Here is a 17,431-nt window from a genome sequence, read left to right as displayed (position 1 = left end):
TATATAGCAAACAGAAACCAAAAGAAAGCTGAAGGGACTATATTCATTACTACAGTGTGAATGACCTGTCCGAAATTCATATTGAAATTTAATTGCCATTGTAACTAACAGTGTTGAGAGGTAGGACCTTTAAGAGGTGATTACGTTATGAAGGCTTTGCCTTCACAACTTCACAAGTCTGTGAATGGAATAATGCTGCTATTAGGGGCGTGGGTTAGTCATCACAGGAGTGGCCTCCTGATAAAAGGATAAGTTTGGTCTAATTTCCCCTCTCTGTCTCACATGCTTGTTTGCCCTGTAACTTTCCATCCTGGAATAACGTAGCACAAAAGCTCTTGCCAGATACCAGAGCCAAGTTCTTGGACTTTCAGGCCTCCAAAATTGTGAGTTAAATAAACCTCTATTGCTTATAAATTACCCAATCTCTGGTATTCAGAAAATGGACTAAGACACTAATATTAGACAAAATAGACATTAGGACAGAAAATGTTCCTAGAGACAAAGAAGGATATTTTATAAAGATAAAGGGCTCAATTTATCAGAAAGATGTAACAACTGTAAATCTACAGGTACATAAAAAGCAATCCCAAAACACATGAATTAAAAAATGACCAAATTGAGGGGAAAAACAGATAATTTAACAATTATAGTTAGTGACTTTAGTACTCCACGTTCAATACTGAATATAACAACTAAATAAAAGATGAATAAGAAAAGCGTTAAAACATACTATAAACTAACTACTCAATACATGTCTATAGAACACTTCACCCCACAACAACAGACACACATCTTATCAAGTGCGCATGAAGCAGTCTCCAGAACAGGTAATATATAAGGCCCTAAATCAAGTTTCAATAAATTTAAAGGACTTTAATCATACAAAGTATATTGTCCAACAATAAGAGAATGAGATTCGAAATTAATAACAGAAAAAAGTGCAAAATGTACAAACATGTTGAAATTAAACAGCACACTACTAAATGACCAAAGGATCAAAAAAGTAAGCACAATGTCAATTAGAAAATAATTTGAGATTAATGAAAATAAAATCAGAACACAACAAAACGTATGGGACGCACCTAAACAATGCTTGGAAGGAAATTTACAGGCATAAATGCATATATTTAAAAAAAGAAAGATCTCAAATAAAGAACCTAAATTGTCACCTTAAGAAAGTAGAAGGGGGATGCAGAGCAAGATGGCCGAATAGGAACAGCTCCAGTCTCCAGCTCCCAGCGCGAGAGACACAGAAGACAGGTGATTTCTGCATTTTCAACTGAAGTACTGAGTACATCTCACTAGGGAGTGCCTGACAATCAATGCTGGTCAGCAGCTGCAGCCCCACCAGCGAGAGCTGAAGCAGGGCGAGGCATTGCCTCACCTGGGAAGCGCAAGGGGGAAAGGAATCCCTTTTCCTAGCCAGGGGAACTGAGACACACAACACCTGGAAAATCGGGTAACTCCCACCCCAATACTGCGCTTTACCAAGGGTCTTAGCAAACGAGCACACCAGGAGATTATATCCCACACCTGGCCAGGAGGGTCCCACTCCCATGGAGCCTCCCTGATTGCTAGCACAGCAGTCTGTGATCTAATGGCAAGATAGCAGCGAGGCTGGGGGAGGGGCGCCCGCCATTGCTGAGGCTTAAGTAGGTAAACAAACTGCTGGGAAGCTCCAACTGGGTGGAGCTCACAGCAGTGCAAAGAGGCCTACCTGTCTCTGTAGACTCCACATCTGGGGACACGGCACAGCTAAACAACCACAACAACAAAAAAAAAAGCAGCAGAAACCTCTGCAGATGCAAACGACTCTGTCTGACAGCTTTGAAGAGAGCAGTGGATCTCCCAACACGGACGTTGAGATCTGAGAACAGACAGACTGCCTGCTCAAGTGGGTCCCGGATCCCTGAGTAGCCTAACTGGGAGACACCCCCACTAGGGGCAGACCGACACCCCACACCTCACACGGTGGAGTACACGACTGAGAGGAAGCTTCCAAAGCAAGAATCAAACAGGTACACTCGCTGTTCAGCAATATTCTATCTTCTGCAGCCTCTGCTGCTGACACCCAGGCAAACAGGGTCTGGAATGGACCTCAAGCAATCTCCAACAGACCTATAGCTGAGGGTCCTGACTGTTAGAAGGAAAACTAACAAACAGGAACGACACCCACACCAAAACCCCATCAGTACGTCACCATCATCAAAGACCAGAAGCAGATAAAACCACAAAGATGGGGAAAAAGCAGGGCAGAAAAGCTGGAAATTCAAAAATAAGAGCGCATCTCCCCCTCCAAAGGAACGCAGCTCGTCGCCAGCAACGGATCAAAGCTGGACAGAGAATGACTTTGACGAGATGAGAGAGGAAGGCTTCAGTCCAACAAACTTCTCAGAGCTAAAGGAGGAATTACGTACCCAGCGCAAAGAAACTAAAAATCTTGAAAAAAGAGTGGAAGAATTGATAACTAGAATAATTAATGCAGAGAAGGCCATGAACGAAATGACAGAGATGAAAACCATGACACGAGAAATACGTGACAAATGCACAAGCTTCAGTAACCGACTCGATCAACTGGAAGAAAGAGTATCAGCAATTGAGGATCAAATGAATGAAATGAAGCGAGAAGAGAAACCTAAAGAAAAAAGAAGAAAAAGAAATGAACAAAGCCTGCAACAAGTATGGGATTATGTAAAAAGACCAAATCTACATCTGGTTGGGGTGCCTGAAAGTGAGGAGGAAAATGGAACCAAGTTGGAAAACACTTCAGGATATCATCCAGGAGAACTTCCTCAACCTAGTAGGGCAGGCCAACATTCAAATTCAGGAAATACAGAGAACGCCACAAAGATACTCCTCGAGAACAGCAACTCCAAGACACATAATTGCCAGATTCACCAAAGTTGAAATGAAGGAAAAAATCTTAAGGGCAGCCAGAGAGAAAGGTCGGGTTATCCACAAAGGGAAGCCCATCAGACTAACAGCAGATCTCTCAGCAGAAACTCTACAAGCCAGAAGAGAGTTGGGGCCAATATTCAACATTCTTAAAGAAAAGAATTTTCAACCCAGAATTTCATATCCAGCCAAACTAAGTTTCATAAGTGAAGGAGAAATAAAATCCTTTACAGATAAGCAAATGCTTAGAAATTCTGTCACCACCAGGCCTGCCTTACAAGAGACCCTGAAGGAAGCACTAAACATGGAAAGGAACAACCGGTACCAGCCATTGCAAAAACATGCCAAAATGTAAAGACCATCAAGGCTAGGAAGAAATTGCATCATCTAATGAGTAAAATAACCAGTTAATATCATAATGGCAGGATCAAGTTCACACATAACAATATTAACCTTAAATGTAAATGGACTAAATGCTCCAATTAAAAGACAAAGACTGGCAAACTGGATAAAGAGTCAAGACCCATCAGTCCACTGTATTCAGGAGACCCATCTCACATGCAGAGACATACATAGGCTCAAAATAAAGGGATGGAGGAAGATCTACCAAGCAAATGGAGAACAAAAAAAAGCAGGGGTTGCAATCCTAGTCTCTGATAAAACAGACTTTAAACCATCAAAGATCAAAAGAGACAAAGAAGGCCATTACATAATGGTAAAGGAATCAATTCATCAGGAAGAGCTAACTATCCTAAATATATATGCACCCAATACAGGAGCACCCAGATTCATAAAGCAAGTCCTTAGAGACTTACAAAGAGACTTAGACTCCCATACAATAATAATGGGAGACTTTAACACCCCACTGTCAACATTAGACAGATCAACGAGACAGAAAGTTAACAAGGATATCCAGGAATTGAACTCATCTCTGCAGCAAGCAGACCTAATAGACATCTACAGAACTCTCCACCACAAATCAACAGAATATACATTCTTCTCAGTACCACATCACACTTATTCCAAAATTGACCACATAATTGGAAGTAAAGCACTCCTAAGCAAATGTACAAGAATAGAAATTATAACAAACTGTCTATCAGACCACAGTGCAATCAAACTAGAACTCAGGACTAAGAAACTCAATCAAAACCGCTCAACTACATGGTAACTGAACAACCTGCTCCTGAATGACTACTGGGTACATAACGAAATGAAAGCAGAAATAAAGATGTTCTTTGAAACCAATGAGAACAAAGATACAACATACCAGAATCTCTGGGACACATTTAAAGCAGTGTGTAGAGGGAAATTTATAGCACTAAATGCCCACAAGAGAAAGCTAGAAAGATCTAAAACTGACACTCTAACATCACAATTAAAAGAACTAGAGAAGCAAGAGCAAACACATTCAAATGCTAGCAGAGGGCAAGAAATAACTAAGATCAGAGCAGAACTGAAGGAGATAGAGATACAAAAAACCCTCCAAAAACTCAATGAATCCAGGAGTTGGTTTTTTGAAAAGCAAAAACCAAATTTTTGGTTTTTTGAAAAGCAAAAATCAACAAAATTGATAGACCGCTAGCAAGACTAATAAAGAAGAAAAGAGAGAAGAATCAAATAGACGCAATAAAAAATGATAAAGGGGATATCACCACCGACCCCACAGAAATACAAACTACCATCAGAGAATACTATAAACACCTCTACTCAAATCAACTAGAAAATCTAGAAGAAATGGATAATTTCCTGGACACTTACACTTTCCCAAGACTAAACCAGGAAGAAGCTGAATCCCTGAATAGACCAATAGCAGGCTCTGAAATTGAGGCAATAATTAATAGCCTACCAACCAAAAAAAGTCCAGGACCAGATGGATTCACAGCTGAATTCTAGCAGAGGTACAAGGAGGAGCTGGTACCTCTGAAACTATTACAATCAATAGAAAAAGAGGGAATCCTCCATAACTCATTTTATGAAGCCAACATCATCCTGATACCAAAGCCTGGCAGAGATACAACAAAAAAAAAGAGAATTTTAGACCAATATCCCTGATGAACATTGATGCAAAAATCCTCAATAAAATACCGGCAAACCAGATCCAGCAGCAAATCAAAAAGCTTATCCACCATGATCAAGTGGGCTTCAACCCTGGGATGCAAGGCTGGTTCAACATACACAAATCAATAAACATAATCCAGCATAGAAACAGAACCAAAGACAAAAACCACATGATTATCTCAATAGATGCAGAAAAGGCCTTTGACAAAATTCAACAGCCCTTCATGCTACAAACGCTCAATAAATTCAGTATTGATGGAACATATCTCAAAATAATAAGAGCTATTTATGACAAACCCATAGCCAATATCATACTGAATGGGCAAAAACTGGAAAAATTCCCTTTGAAAACTGGCACAAGACAGGGATGCCCTCTCTCACCACTCCTATTCAACATAGTGTTGGAAGTTCTGGCTAGGGCAATCAGGCAAGAGAAAGAAATAAAGGGTATTCAATTACGAAAAGAAGAAGTCAAATTGTCCCTGTTTGCAGATGACATGATTGTATATTTAGAAAAACCTGTTGTCTCAGTCCAAAATCTCCTTAAGCTGATAAGCAAATTCAGCAAAGTCTCAGGATACAAAATTAATGTGCAAAAATCACAAGCATTCTTATACACCAGTAACAGACAAACAGAGAGCCAAATCATGATTGAACTTCCATTCACAATTGCTTCAAAGAGAATAAAATACCTAGGAATCCAACCTACAAGGGATGTAAAGGACCTCTTCGGCCGGACGCGTTGGCTCAAGCCTGTAATCCCAGCACTTTGGGAGGCCGAGATGGGCGGATCACGAGGTTAGGAGATCGAGACCATCCTGGCTAACACGGTGAAACCCCGTCTCTACTAAAAAATACAAAAAACTAGCCGGGTGAGGTGGCTGGCGCCTGTAGTCCCAGCTACTCGGGAGGCTGAGGCAGGAGAATGGCGTGAACCCGGGAGGCGGAGCTTGCAGTGAGCTGAGATCCAGCCACTGCACTCCAGCCTGGGCGACATAGCGAGACTCCGTCTCAGAAAAAAAAAAAAAAAAGGACCTCTTCAAGGAGAACTACAAACCACTGCTCAGTGAAATCAAAGAGGACACAAACAAATGGAAGAACATACCATGCTCATGGATAGGAAAAATCAATATCATGAAAATGGCCATACTGCCCAAGGTCATTTGTAGATTCAATGCCATCCCCATCAAGCTACCAATGAGTTTCTTCACCGAATTGGAAAAAACTGCTTTAAAGTTCATATGGAACCAGAAAAGAGCCTGCATTGCCAAGACAATCCTAAGTCAAAAGAACAAAGCCGGAAGCATCACGCTACCTGACTTCAAACTATACTACAAGGCTACAGTAACCAAAACAGCATGGTACTTGTACCAAAACAGAGATATAGACCAATGGAACAGAACAGAGCCCTCAGAAATAATACCACACATCTACAGCCATCTGATCTTTGACAAACCTGAGAAAAACAAGAAATGGGGAAAGGATTCCTTATTTAATAAATGGTGCTGGGAAAATTGGCTAGCCATAAGTAGAAAGCTGAAATTGGATCCTTTCCTTACTCCTCATACGAAAATTAATTCAAGATGGATTAGAGACTTAAATGTTAGACCTAAAACCATAAAAATCCCAGAAGAAAACCTATGTAATACCATTCAGGACATAGGCATGGGCAAGGACTTCATGTCTAAAACACCAAAAGCAACGGCAACAAAAGCCAAAATTGACAAATGGGACCTAATTAAACTAAAGAACTTCTGCACAGCAAAAGAAACTACCAACAGAGTGAACAGGCAACCCACAGAGTGGGAGAAAATTTTTGCAATCTACTCATCAGACAAAGGGCTAATATTCAGAACCTACAAAGAACTCAAACAAATTTACAAGAAAAAAACAAACAACCCCATCTAAAAGTGGGCAAAGGATATGAACAGACATTTCTCAAAAGAAGACATTCATACAGCCAACAGACACATGAAAAAATGCTCATCATCACTCGCCATCAGAGAAATGCAAATCAAAACCACAATGAGATACCATCTCATACCAGTTAGAATGGCAATCATTAAAAAGTCAGGAAACAACAGGTGCTGGAGAGGATGTAGAGAAATAGGAACACTTTTACACTGTTGGTGGGATTGTAAACTAGTTCAACCATTATGGAAAACAGTATGGCAATTCCTCAAGGATCTAGAACTAGAAGTACCATATGACCCAGCCATCCCATTACTAGGTATATACCCAAAGGATTATAAATCATGCTGCTATAAAGACACATGCACACGTATGTTTATTGCGGCACTATTCACAATAGCAAAGACTTGGAATCAACCCAAATGTCCATCAGTGACAGACTGGATTAAGAAAAGGTGGCACATATACACCATGGAATACTATGCAGCCATAAAAAAGGATGAGTTCGTGTCCTTTGTAGAGACAGGGATGCAGCTGGAAACCATCATTCTCAGCAAACTATCACAAGAACAGAAAACCAAACACCGCATGTTCTCACTCATAGGTGGGAACTGAACAATGAGATCACTTGGACTCGGGAAGGGGAACATCATACACCAGGGCCTATCGTGGGGAGGGGGGAGGGGGGAGGGATTGCATTGGGAGTTATACCTGATGTAAATGACAAGTTGATGGATGCTGATGAGTTGATGGGTGCTGACAAGTTGATGGGTGCAGCACACCAACATGGCACAAGTATACATATGTAACAAACCTGCACGTTATGCACATGTACCCTAGAACTTAAAGTATAATAATAATAAAATAAAAATAAAAAAGAAAGTAGAAGAAAAATAGGCAAACTAAACCCAAATCAAGCAGAAGGAAACAAAGAAAAAAATATTTGAGTGGTAATAAATAAAATATAGAATAGAAATACAATAGAGAAGATGAACAAAAGTAGAAGTTGGTTCTTTGAAAAGATAATAAAAGTGACTGGGCTTTGTGGCTCACGTCTGTACTCCCAATACTTTGGGAGGCCGAGGTGGGTGGATCACTTGAGATTAGGAGTTTGAGACCAGGTGGCCAACACGGTGCAACTCTATCTCCACTAAAAATACAAAAAGTAGCTGGGCGTGGTGGCAGGCGCCTGTAATCCCAGCCACTCAGGAGGCTGAGGCAGGAGAATCGCTCAAACCCAGAAGGCAGAGGCTGTAGTGAGACAAGATCGCACCACTGCACTCCCGCCTGGGCAACAGAGGAAGATTCTGTCAAAAAAAAAAAGATAACAAAACTGACAAAACTTTGGCTAGACTAAGAAAAAAAGGAAGAATATTTGCATTACTAAAACAAGAAATTCAAAAGGGGTCATTGCTACCAACTTTACAGAAATAAAACTAAGTATATAAAGCATAACCATGAACAATTATATGCCAACAAACTAGATAACCTAGAAGTAAACAAATCCCTAGGAAGATACAAACATCCAAAATTGACTCGAAAAGAAATTAAAAATCTGAATATGCCCACAACAATTAAATAGATTGAACTAGTAATTGCAAAACTTACCATGAAGAAAGTCCAGGACCAGATGGTTTCACTGGTGAATTCTACCAAATGTTTAAGGAATAATTAACATCAACCCTTCAGAAACTTAAAAATATATATATATAAAGAACAAGACTTTCCAAACTATTTTATAAGGCCAGTATTACCTGATACTAACACCAGACAAAGACATTATGGCAAAAAAGAACTAAGAAAAAAACTAAGACAAATATCCCTTATGAATATTGACACAAAAACTCTTAACAAAATACTAGCGAACCAAATCCAGTAACATATAAAACAAAATATACACTATATAACCAAATTAGATCTATCCAGAATGCAACACTTGTTCACCATCAAGAACAAATTAACGCAATGTACCAAATTAATAGAAAAAAAGCAGAGGGAATCACACGATGATCTCAAAAGACACAAAAAAAGCACTTGAAAAAATTCAACATCTTTTTATTATACAAAGTAGGAATAAAGGGGTAATTCTCCAACCTGACAAAGGGTGTCTATGATGGGTATCCACATCATACTTAATCCTAAAATACCAAAAGTTTTCTCTCTAAGATCACAGGACAAGACAAGGATCTCAGCTCTCACCATTTCTATTCAGCACTTTACTGGAAGTTCTAGGCAGGACAACTAGGCAAGAAAAAAAATAAATAAAACATACCCTCGGGAAAGATAGATTCAACTATCTCTATCTACAAATGACATGATATTGGATATAGAATGTCCTAAAAAGTCCACACATAAAAAAATAAAAGACTTCAGCAAGATTACAGGATACAAAATCAATATACAAGAATCAATTGTTATTTCTACATATTAGTAATGAAGAATTCAAAAATAAAATTAAGAAAATAATTGCATTCACAACATTATTAATAAATGAAATGCTTAGGAAAAAATTTAACAAAAGATGTAAAATAATAAAGACTGTGAGGTACTGGCAGAAAGACAACTAGATCAACGAAATAGAGTTGAGTCCAGAAACAAAATCATACATTTATAGTCAATTAATTTTTGACAGTGGAGCCCAGCCAATTTAATGAGGAAAGAATGATTTATTTAGCCAATGGAACCTGGATAATTAGATATCTATGTGCAAATGAAGGAAACTTATATCATATTAAAAATTAACACAAAATGGAATAAAAACCTAAATGTAAAAGCTTAAACTATAAAACTCTTAGATGAAAACACGGGTATAAATCTTTGTGACCTCGTATCAGCCAACAGTTGCTTAGCTGTGACATCAAAAGTATAAGCAACCAAAGAAAAGTTAAATAAATTAATCCAACAAAATTAAGACATTTTGCTTCATATGACACCATCAAGAAAGTAAAAAGACAACCCACACAATGAAAAACAATTGCAAATGATATATCTGATAAGGGATTAGTATCTAGAGTATGGGAAGAACTCTTATAACTCAATAAAAAAAAAAAAAAAACTATTTTAAAAATGGGCAAAAAACCTGAATAGAAATTTCTCCAAAGAAGATACACAAATGACCAACAAGCATATGAAAAGGTTCTCAACATCATTAGTCATTAAGGAAATACAAATCAAAACCCAAATGAGACATCATTTCACACCCAATAGGATGGTTACCATAAAAAAGAGAGAAATTGAAACTCTCATACATTGCTGGTGGGCATATAAAATGGTAAACACATTTTAGAAAACAGTTGGAAATTCTTCAAAAAATGAAGCACAAGGTGACAATATGACCTAGAAATTCCACTCCTAGATGTGCAACCATAAGAACAAAAAACTTACGTCTGCACAAAAAACTTGTATGCAAATGCTTAAAGCAGCATCATTTATAATAATCAAAAAGTAAAACCAACACAAACACCCATCTATTTATAAATGCATAAACGAAAGGTGGCATATCCATACTCTGGAATATTATTTGGCAATTACAAAAAGACTGAAGTATTGCTACAAGGTACAACACGGATGCATCTTTAAAACATCATGCTAAGTAAAAGTAGACACAGAAGGCCACATATTGTATGATTCCATTTATACGAAATGCCCAGAATAGGCACACCTATAGAGATAGAAAATAGATTACTGGTTTCTAGGAATTGGAAGGTGGTGGAGAAAGGTGAAATAGAGAGCAAAAGCTAATGGGTACAGAGCTTCTTTTGGAGGTGATGAAAATGTTCTGGAATAGACAGTGGTGGCTGCACAACTTTTTTTTTTGAGATGGAGTTTTGCTCTTGTTGCCCAGGCTGGAGTGCAGTGGCGTAATCTCGGCTCACTGCAACCTCTGCCTCTGCGGTCATATGATTCTCTTGACTCACCCTCCCAAGTAGTTGGCACTACAGGCCCACCTGTAGTACTGAATTGAACCCACCATCGCGCCCAGCTAATTTTTTTGTATTTTTAGTGTAGACAGGGTTTCACCATGTTGGCCAGGCTGGTCTCAAACTCCTGACCTCAGGTGACCCTCCCGCCTCGGCCTTTCAAAGTGTTGGGATTACAGGAGTGAGCCACCACACACAGCCACAACTTTTTAAACATATTAAATGTTACGGAAATGTATACTTTGAAAGGTGATTTTTTTTTTATATGTGAATTATCTATCAATTTAAAAAACAATCAAACCTTCTCTGCACTTCCAGTCATCTCTTTCTCTTCCTTCAACATTTCCAGTCAGGTTAATCTAATATGTGTCTGGGACAAGGCACTTGTATTATTCATGCTTCTGCAACTTTAATCTAAGGTAGTCTCAATCCTCTCTACCTCTTTACACTCCCTCTCCTCCACTATTTTTCAAGGTCCCAATGAAGTCCCACTTTTTTCAGAACACTCTCCAACCTTAGCTTACTAGTCTGCCAAAGAACCAACCAACAAGCTCTCTTCGTTTCATTCCTGCTCACAAACACTGTTGAATTTAGTTAAATAAAACTAATGATTCTAACTATAACTGTAATAAAAGCTTTATAATCACAGATTGGAAATATAGATGAAAATGAATTATTTCACATATGTTCTCAAAACTATACTGATCACTTGTAAGACATATCTAAAACACTTCTATTATGCCTTCTTTTGGTTAAACATTATTTGAAGAATGAAAAATGTATTATTTTACTTCCAAATATTTACACAAGTACAGTTATGCAAAAACAGTATTGTACTAAAAGATGGAGCTACACTGAATTACTGGTCCATGACATGGATTACAGGACAATATCATCCTAATTATCCTAACAAAAGGATTACCATATCATACAGTGGCTCCTTCAGAGGAATATGAGTATATACATGAAGTATATTAATACCACCTAATTGTCAAAATTCATGACTAAAGAAGCTGACAAAAATCTTATTTTTAATCAGCACACAGTACAAAACCTTTATTTCCACTATATGCCTCAGAGCACTTATTCATTTGTTGTAGCACTTAAGAATCTTTTCTCTTTTAAACTTATTCCCCACAGAATTCTTTCTGGCATAAAGGAATTGCACCTTCTTTGTTAATTTTGTGAGTCATGTTAACTGAATTAATCCCAGTATGTATGCCCTATGCTTATTGTGCATACTGCATGAGAAATAAACCATTAACAGTGCACACAATGACTTTTTGGAGTTGCATTTTATTTGAAGCTATTCTATGTCTTTCAACCTGTGCCACATTTCAATAATGACTATTTATAATTACAGTCATCCCCTTATTTGCTTGGTATTTCATTTTCCTTGCCCTATGGCACCCTACAGTTGAAGGCAAGGAAAACTCTCTGTTGATTAGTTATTTAAAACCAGCAACAATAACTATGCTGGAGAGAAGACTACTTGGAAAGGATTACATAAGACCTAGCACTCAACAGCCTCAGACAGAGAGCAGCAAATTATAAACCCAAGTACTTCGTTGCATGTAACCAAACTGGCTAGTTGAAATGCTAATTGCCTTTCAACAAAACTGAAGACAGACAGGGGACCTTGTGCTTCAGAGAATGAAATGCATTTTTACTCCACTTCTATACCATTGTCTTGCTGAGAATCATCTGGAATCTATTCATAAAGGTAGCTCTTTCTCTAACCTTTAAAATGTGGGAAATTTATTTGGCCCCTGCCAGCACCTCAGACGTGCTGATGTGCCAAGATGCGAACAGATGGTTGGATTAAAGCCATGTTAAGCCCCTAATAAAGTGAAGCATGAAAAATCTCTATGCTCAAACGTATAGTTTAAACCAAGAAAATATGCCTAGGGAAGTAAGTTTTGAATAGCAAATAGATTTATGAAATTAAAATAACCAGAAAACATAATCTTCAAAACAACTATTTTCAGTGTAATTACATGCAAATGCATACAGAAAGAGTTATCGTTTCTCTCAAAGAAACGCCACAACTTTTCTTTATACTTAATAATTTTGTGAGTATTACTTCAAAACTCATTTATGGACAATGATTCCAGCAACCAGTGTTTCCCTTTAATATAAAAGAGGGTCTATTCTAGGTTTTCAGAATCCTGAATAAATGAATGAGAAATGCCCTATCAGCATTTTGCCCCCGCTTTGAGGTAAAGCCAGACTTACGCCTGACTGCACCAGAAAAGGGCCCCGTGACCACCTGCCCAGCAGCTGAGGCAGGGACTTGGTCTGGTACATTTTTAAGTGTATAGTGTGTCACAGTAGAATCGGAAAACACAGCCTTTGTATTACCACAGTCGCTTGTGCCTCAGCTCCACCCTTCTCCTCCTCAGTCACACCTCACTCAGGGCAACAGAGCTGGGGTGCTGTGGCTTCATGTGTGGCCTAACATCCTGGCATATTGGGGAACCCTCCATGCATGCAAAAGATGCTCCCTGTGTTCCCAATCCTACCCTGTGAAAGGAAAAAATTAGGCATGCAATGTGAGGAAATCAACTTTCCTGTACTACTCCATTCTACATGGAGTAGACTCTAGTTTATTAGTAGTATGTTTACCTTCATTGCTCAACAAATATCTTTACTTACATAAAGTCTGAACTGCCCAGGAGTAATGGAATACTAAGACTAAATAAAACTTTACTGTAAATGGTTTCAATAAATAATTCAGCTCTCACCGTGATTCGACAGGAATTAAGAGAAGAAAGACCTCTCTGACTGGATATTCACCAAAACCTTTAGACTGGGGAGGTTCTGGTGTTTTTTCATTATTTCTTTACTGTCTGAATTTCCTGCATGACTTTGCATTATCTTTGCACTCAGAAAAAAAGTTATTTCCAGAATGGTGGGGAGGTAAATTGAACAGTGTGTGATACTCAGCTATGTGATTCCTCCACGCCCCACCAAAATCAGGGAAATACACATCCAAATCTCTCCATGGTAATACACTGCATTTTATAACCAAATTAAACAATTTTGTAAGAAGCTCATTACACTCTGTAAGCATCTGTAAACTGTCTAGTTGCCCTCTACTTGAAGTGAAAAATGGTGATGGCATTGTGCTTCCACTGTGTAGATTTCAGACCTGGTGCATAAAATAACAACTTATCAAAGGCAAATAGGCAACAAAGCAATTTATTCAATAGATTAACCATTATGCCAATCCCTATAGATATAATCACATATATATATAGACACTATATAAGAGAAATATAGAATACCATCATCATCTTCAAGGATTTTGCATCCTAACTGGGGCAACCTTGAAATTTTAAATAGAAGTAGGGCAGCAATATAAGAAACGGCACAAGGTGGCATTTGTTTGAGTGACAATAAATCAAACAATTAACGACCAAGTTAACCCATTAAGATACTTCTTACCTAGCAGTATACAAGAATGTATAGGTGACTAAAACATGTTGCCTTAAGTGTGTCTCTTAACTGTTCTAGATCTCAGTTACCTCAAATATAAAATAAAGAGGTTGGTTTAGTTTGGCTCCAACTCTCCTTCCAGTGCTTCAAGATTTCATGTTATGTTAACAGCCTAAGAATTTCAGAACAATGAATGATCACACATTTAATCTAAGATAAAAAGTATTTTCTTTGTGGGTCCTCCCAGGGCATAGAACTTTCTGCCTCAGTTTCTTCATTTGTAAATCAGGATAAAACAATTTAATTCATGATCCAATATAAAATTACACTAATAAAGGGCTTAAGAGAATTCCTGGCATACAATTCAGTAAATGTGACATACTATTATGATTCATCATGGTATATGAACAAAAGAGTTTAGTCACAGCTAATTCCACTCCGAACACCCTTTTCCCTTGGGTGTAAGCATTTTTGTCTCAAGCATGACTACCTTCAAGTAGAAAGACATTTGACATACTTAATACTAGCATTTGCTTAATACTAGTTTCTGCCCTCTCACATTTTTTCTAGTAGTTATATTACCATAAAACCATTTGTGTTCCAAATATATCTCATATTATCACTTTCTTAGAATACAACTGACATTTAATAAATATACGGCATAAATATGTAACTTATTAGGATATAATAATTGGAGACTGATACAGCACCTATATATTCAATGGTACCAAGACTCAGTGTTACATAACTTACCTTTGCCCCATTATGGACTCTCATAGTAGTCCAAGATTACTTCCGTTTATGGACAATTTTAGCTTTTAATCATCACATTCAGTATAGTATAAGGTCCTAAGAGCATTCCGAAAAAATATTTGATGCAGCTCTTATAAACTGCAACTCTGGGCAAGGAGCTTAAACTTTTCATTCTTCACTATCATTATCTATAAATTGGAATATACTACTATTCAATTTATGATGGCATTGTGTTAAATAAGATAATCTGTGTAAAGAGTTTCTAAGAATTCACTATCTAGCAGGCATTCATTAAGGAATGACTGCTATATTTATTCATCATGGAAATGAGAAAATGGATATAAGATTCAGTCGTACTTCAGCTGTACATTTTTAAAGTGTGTATATCTTGGTTATTTCTTCTAAAAGTAATAATTTGAGAGATATAATATTTTTAGCTGAAATAAACCTTTGCAATCACCTAGTCCAATTACTTTATTTTATAAATGAAGAAACTAATGCCTGGAAGGATGGGTGAATGTCCAAAGTCATTGTGTGCCAATGGCAGAGCTAGAACATTATTATCTAATCACACATATTTAATATATTTTATCATAACACAGTTCAGAGTGTTTTTGACATCTCCCTGTAACCTACATTTTTCTCAAATTACATAGGCGGGAATAGTTTTCACTTACTCTATGAAATTAACCCAGAATAAATTATTGGTGCTCATTTGTATCCTGCCTAAGATATCATTTTTTCTCTTACTTATGATCTGTTGGGTTTTTGTTGTTGTTGTTTGATATAATTATTTTGATAAACTACACACAAAGGGAGAAAAAAACTTTAGTAATTTAAAGTAATCATAACTTCAGTAAGAATTTCTAGTCATGCTGTATTAGTTAAGGTGTATTTTTGACTTTCATCCTAATTCTCAGTAATTATGCATCTTTAAAATTTGATATCAGTTTCTAAAAGAGTGTGCAGCATACTAATAAATATATTACACACATTTTAAAGGCTGTGGATTTCATGAAGTGGGAAAAGTTGGTTTAAAACAAGTTACATAAGATAACACACCTTAAAATCAATTTTCCCCTGACGAACACAGCTATAATTTCTTGGTTTTAAGAAAAAATCAATTTTGAGATAGTTTTTAAAATTAAAAAAGTATAAGCTTTTAAATATATATACATATATATATTATGCTATAGCTCCATGTTAATCCCAAGCTCCCTAAAATCAATATACTTCACTGAAATTTTTCGACGCAGTGGTTATTTTGGAACACAAACAAGACTCCTTAAGTTTATCTCACGCTTCCCGTTATCAATTATTACCTATGGCGCGCCGTTCTTGGTCGGTTATTTTTCAGCTAGACTTTTTTAAAATTAAAGCTAGGGTTCGGGTTTCAAACAGGCAGAAAAAAGAAGAAAGGAAACTTTTCACTCTGCTCATTCACTTCTCACCACCTTTGAGATCAGGCATCTTTGGAAGGGGCGGATAGGGGGTGCAGGAACCTAACGCTCCCTGCAAAGCCGCAGCCTTGGACAGAACCGACGCGGGCAGCTATGCCCCGTTACCCGCAGGCCGCGGCGCCGGCTGCGCGCCCAGCGTCCCTGCGTCTGGCTGTGGCCCGCCCCCCGCGCCGCCCTCACCGCCCACCTCCAGCAACAGGTGCTGATGCTGAGGCGCTCCCCTGGGGCACCGCGATGCTCGCAGCACCACTCCTCAGTCATAGCCTACCTGGCCGCCGAAACACCGACATCCGCGCGCTCCCAGCGGTCCCCGCCGGCCCTCCACACACCCTCGCTCTGCCTCTCACTCCCGTCCGTACTCCTAGTGCAGGCTGCTGATTCTTACTCCCACTACGCGATCAGGAGGGCGGTTCCATTCTCCTCCCCTTTCTCCCCGTCCCTTGCCTCCTCCCTCTCCTTCCTTCCTCTGCTCCAATAGAACCCATGGCTCCCCAGGCAGCGCTCACCTGACCAACGGAGCGGGGGTGGCCGCCCAGGGCAGCGCACACTGCTCTGCGCAGCGGGCAGCCAGGTCCGCGCGGGCTCCGGCGTCGGAAACACCCTGCCTTGGCCATCCCTAATGGACTCTTCCAGCAGCGAGGCGCCTAAGCTGACCTGCAGGGGCTTAGGAGCGCGCGAGTCCTGCCTCTGCCTGCGCGTCCCAAAGTGCGCGGTCAGCGCTTTCTAATCGTCTCGTTTGGCTAAACTTTCTAGTTGCCCCTTGGGCACAAGGAACTCACCATGGACAGCGGTGCACACCGCCCTGGGTACTCCACTGTAAGCAATTCCTAGTTTTCTTTCTGGGAAGAAAACCCATTTACTAGTCTTGTTCCGTTCCTAAGAGAATATTTCTTTGCATGTTGACCGAAGCACTCCCTAAGTTTACCCCATAAGAATTTGGGCATAAATTGATGAAATATTAGAAAGGAAGGATCTACCCTCAACTGAATTTAT

The 17,431-nt window shown here is 38.7% G+C and overlaps 1 protein-coding gene across 1 annotated transcript in view; it reads right to left on the bottom strand.

The window, feature by feature from the left end:
- Positions 1-16,821, bottom strand: part of ADGRV1 (adhesion G protein-coupled receptor V1) — a 614,529-nt gene extending 597,708 nt beyond the window's left edge. The window contains exon 1 of the mRNA XM_023215075.2: positions 16,707-16,821. Within this exon, the coding sequence (XP_023070843.1) occupies positions 16,707-16,728 (22 nt within the window). The 5' untranslated portion in view covers positions 16,729-16,821. The remainder of the gene's footprint in view (positions 1-16,706) is intronic.
- Between the last annotated feature and the right edge of the window lie 610 nt (positions 16,822-17,431).

Source organism: Piliocolobus tephrosceles, chromosome 4 (assembly GCF_002776525.5).
Source record: "Piliocolobus tephrosceles isolate RC106 chromosome 4, ASM277652v3, whole genome shotgun sequence".
Taxonomy (NCBI): Eukaryota; Metazoa; Chordata; class Mammalia; order Primates; family Cercopithecidae; genus Piliocolobus; species Piliocolobus tephrosceles.
This window is presented reverse-complemented; position numbering and strand designations above follow the sequence as displayed.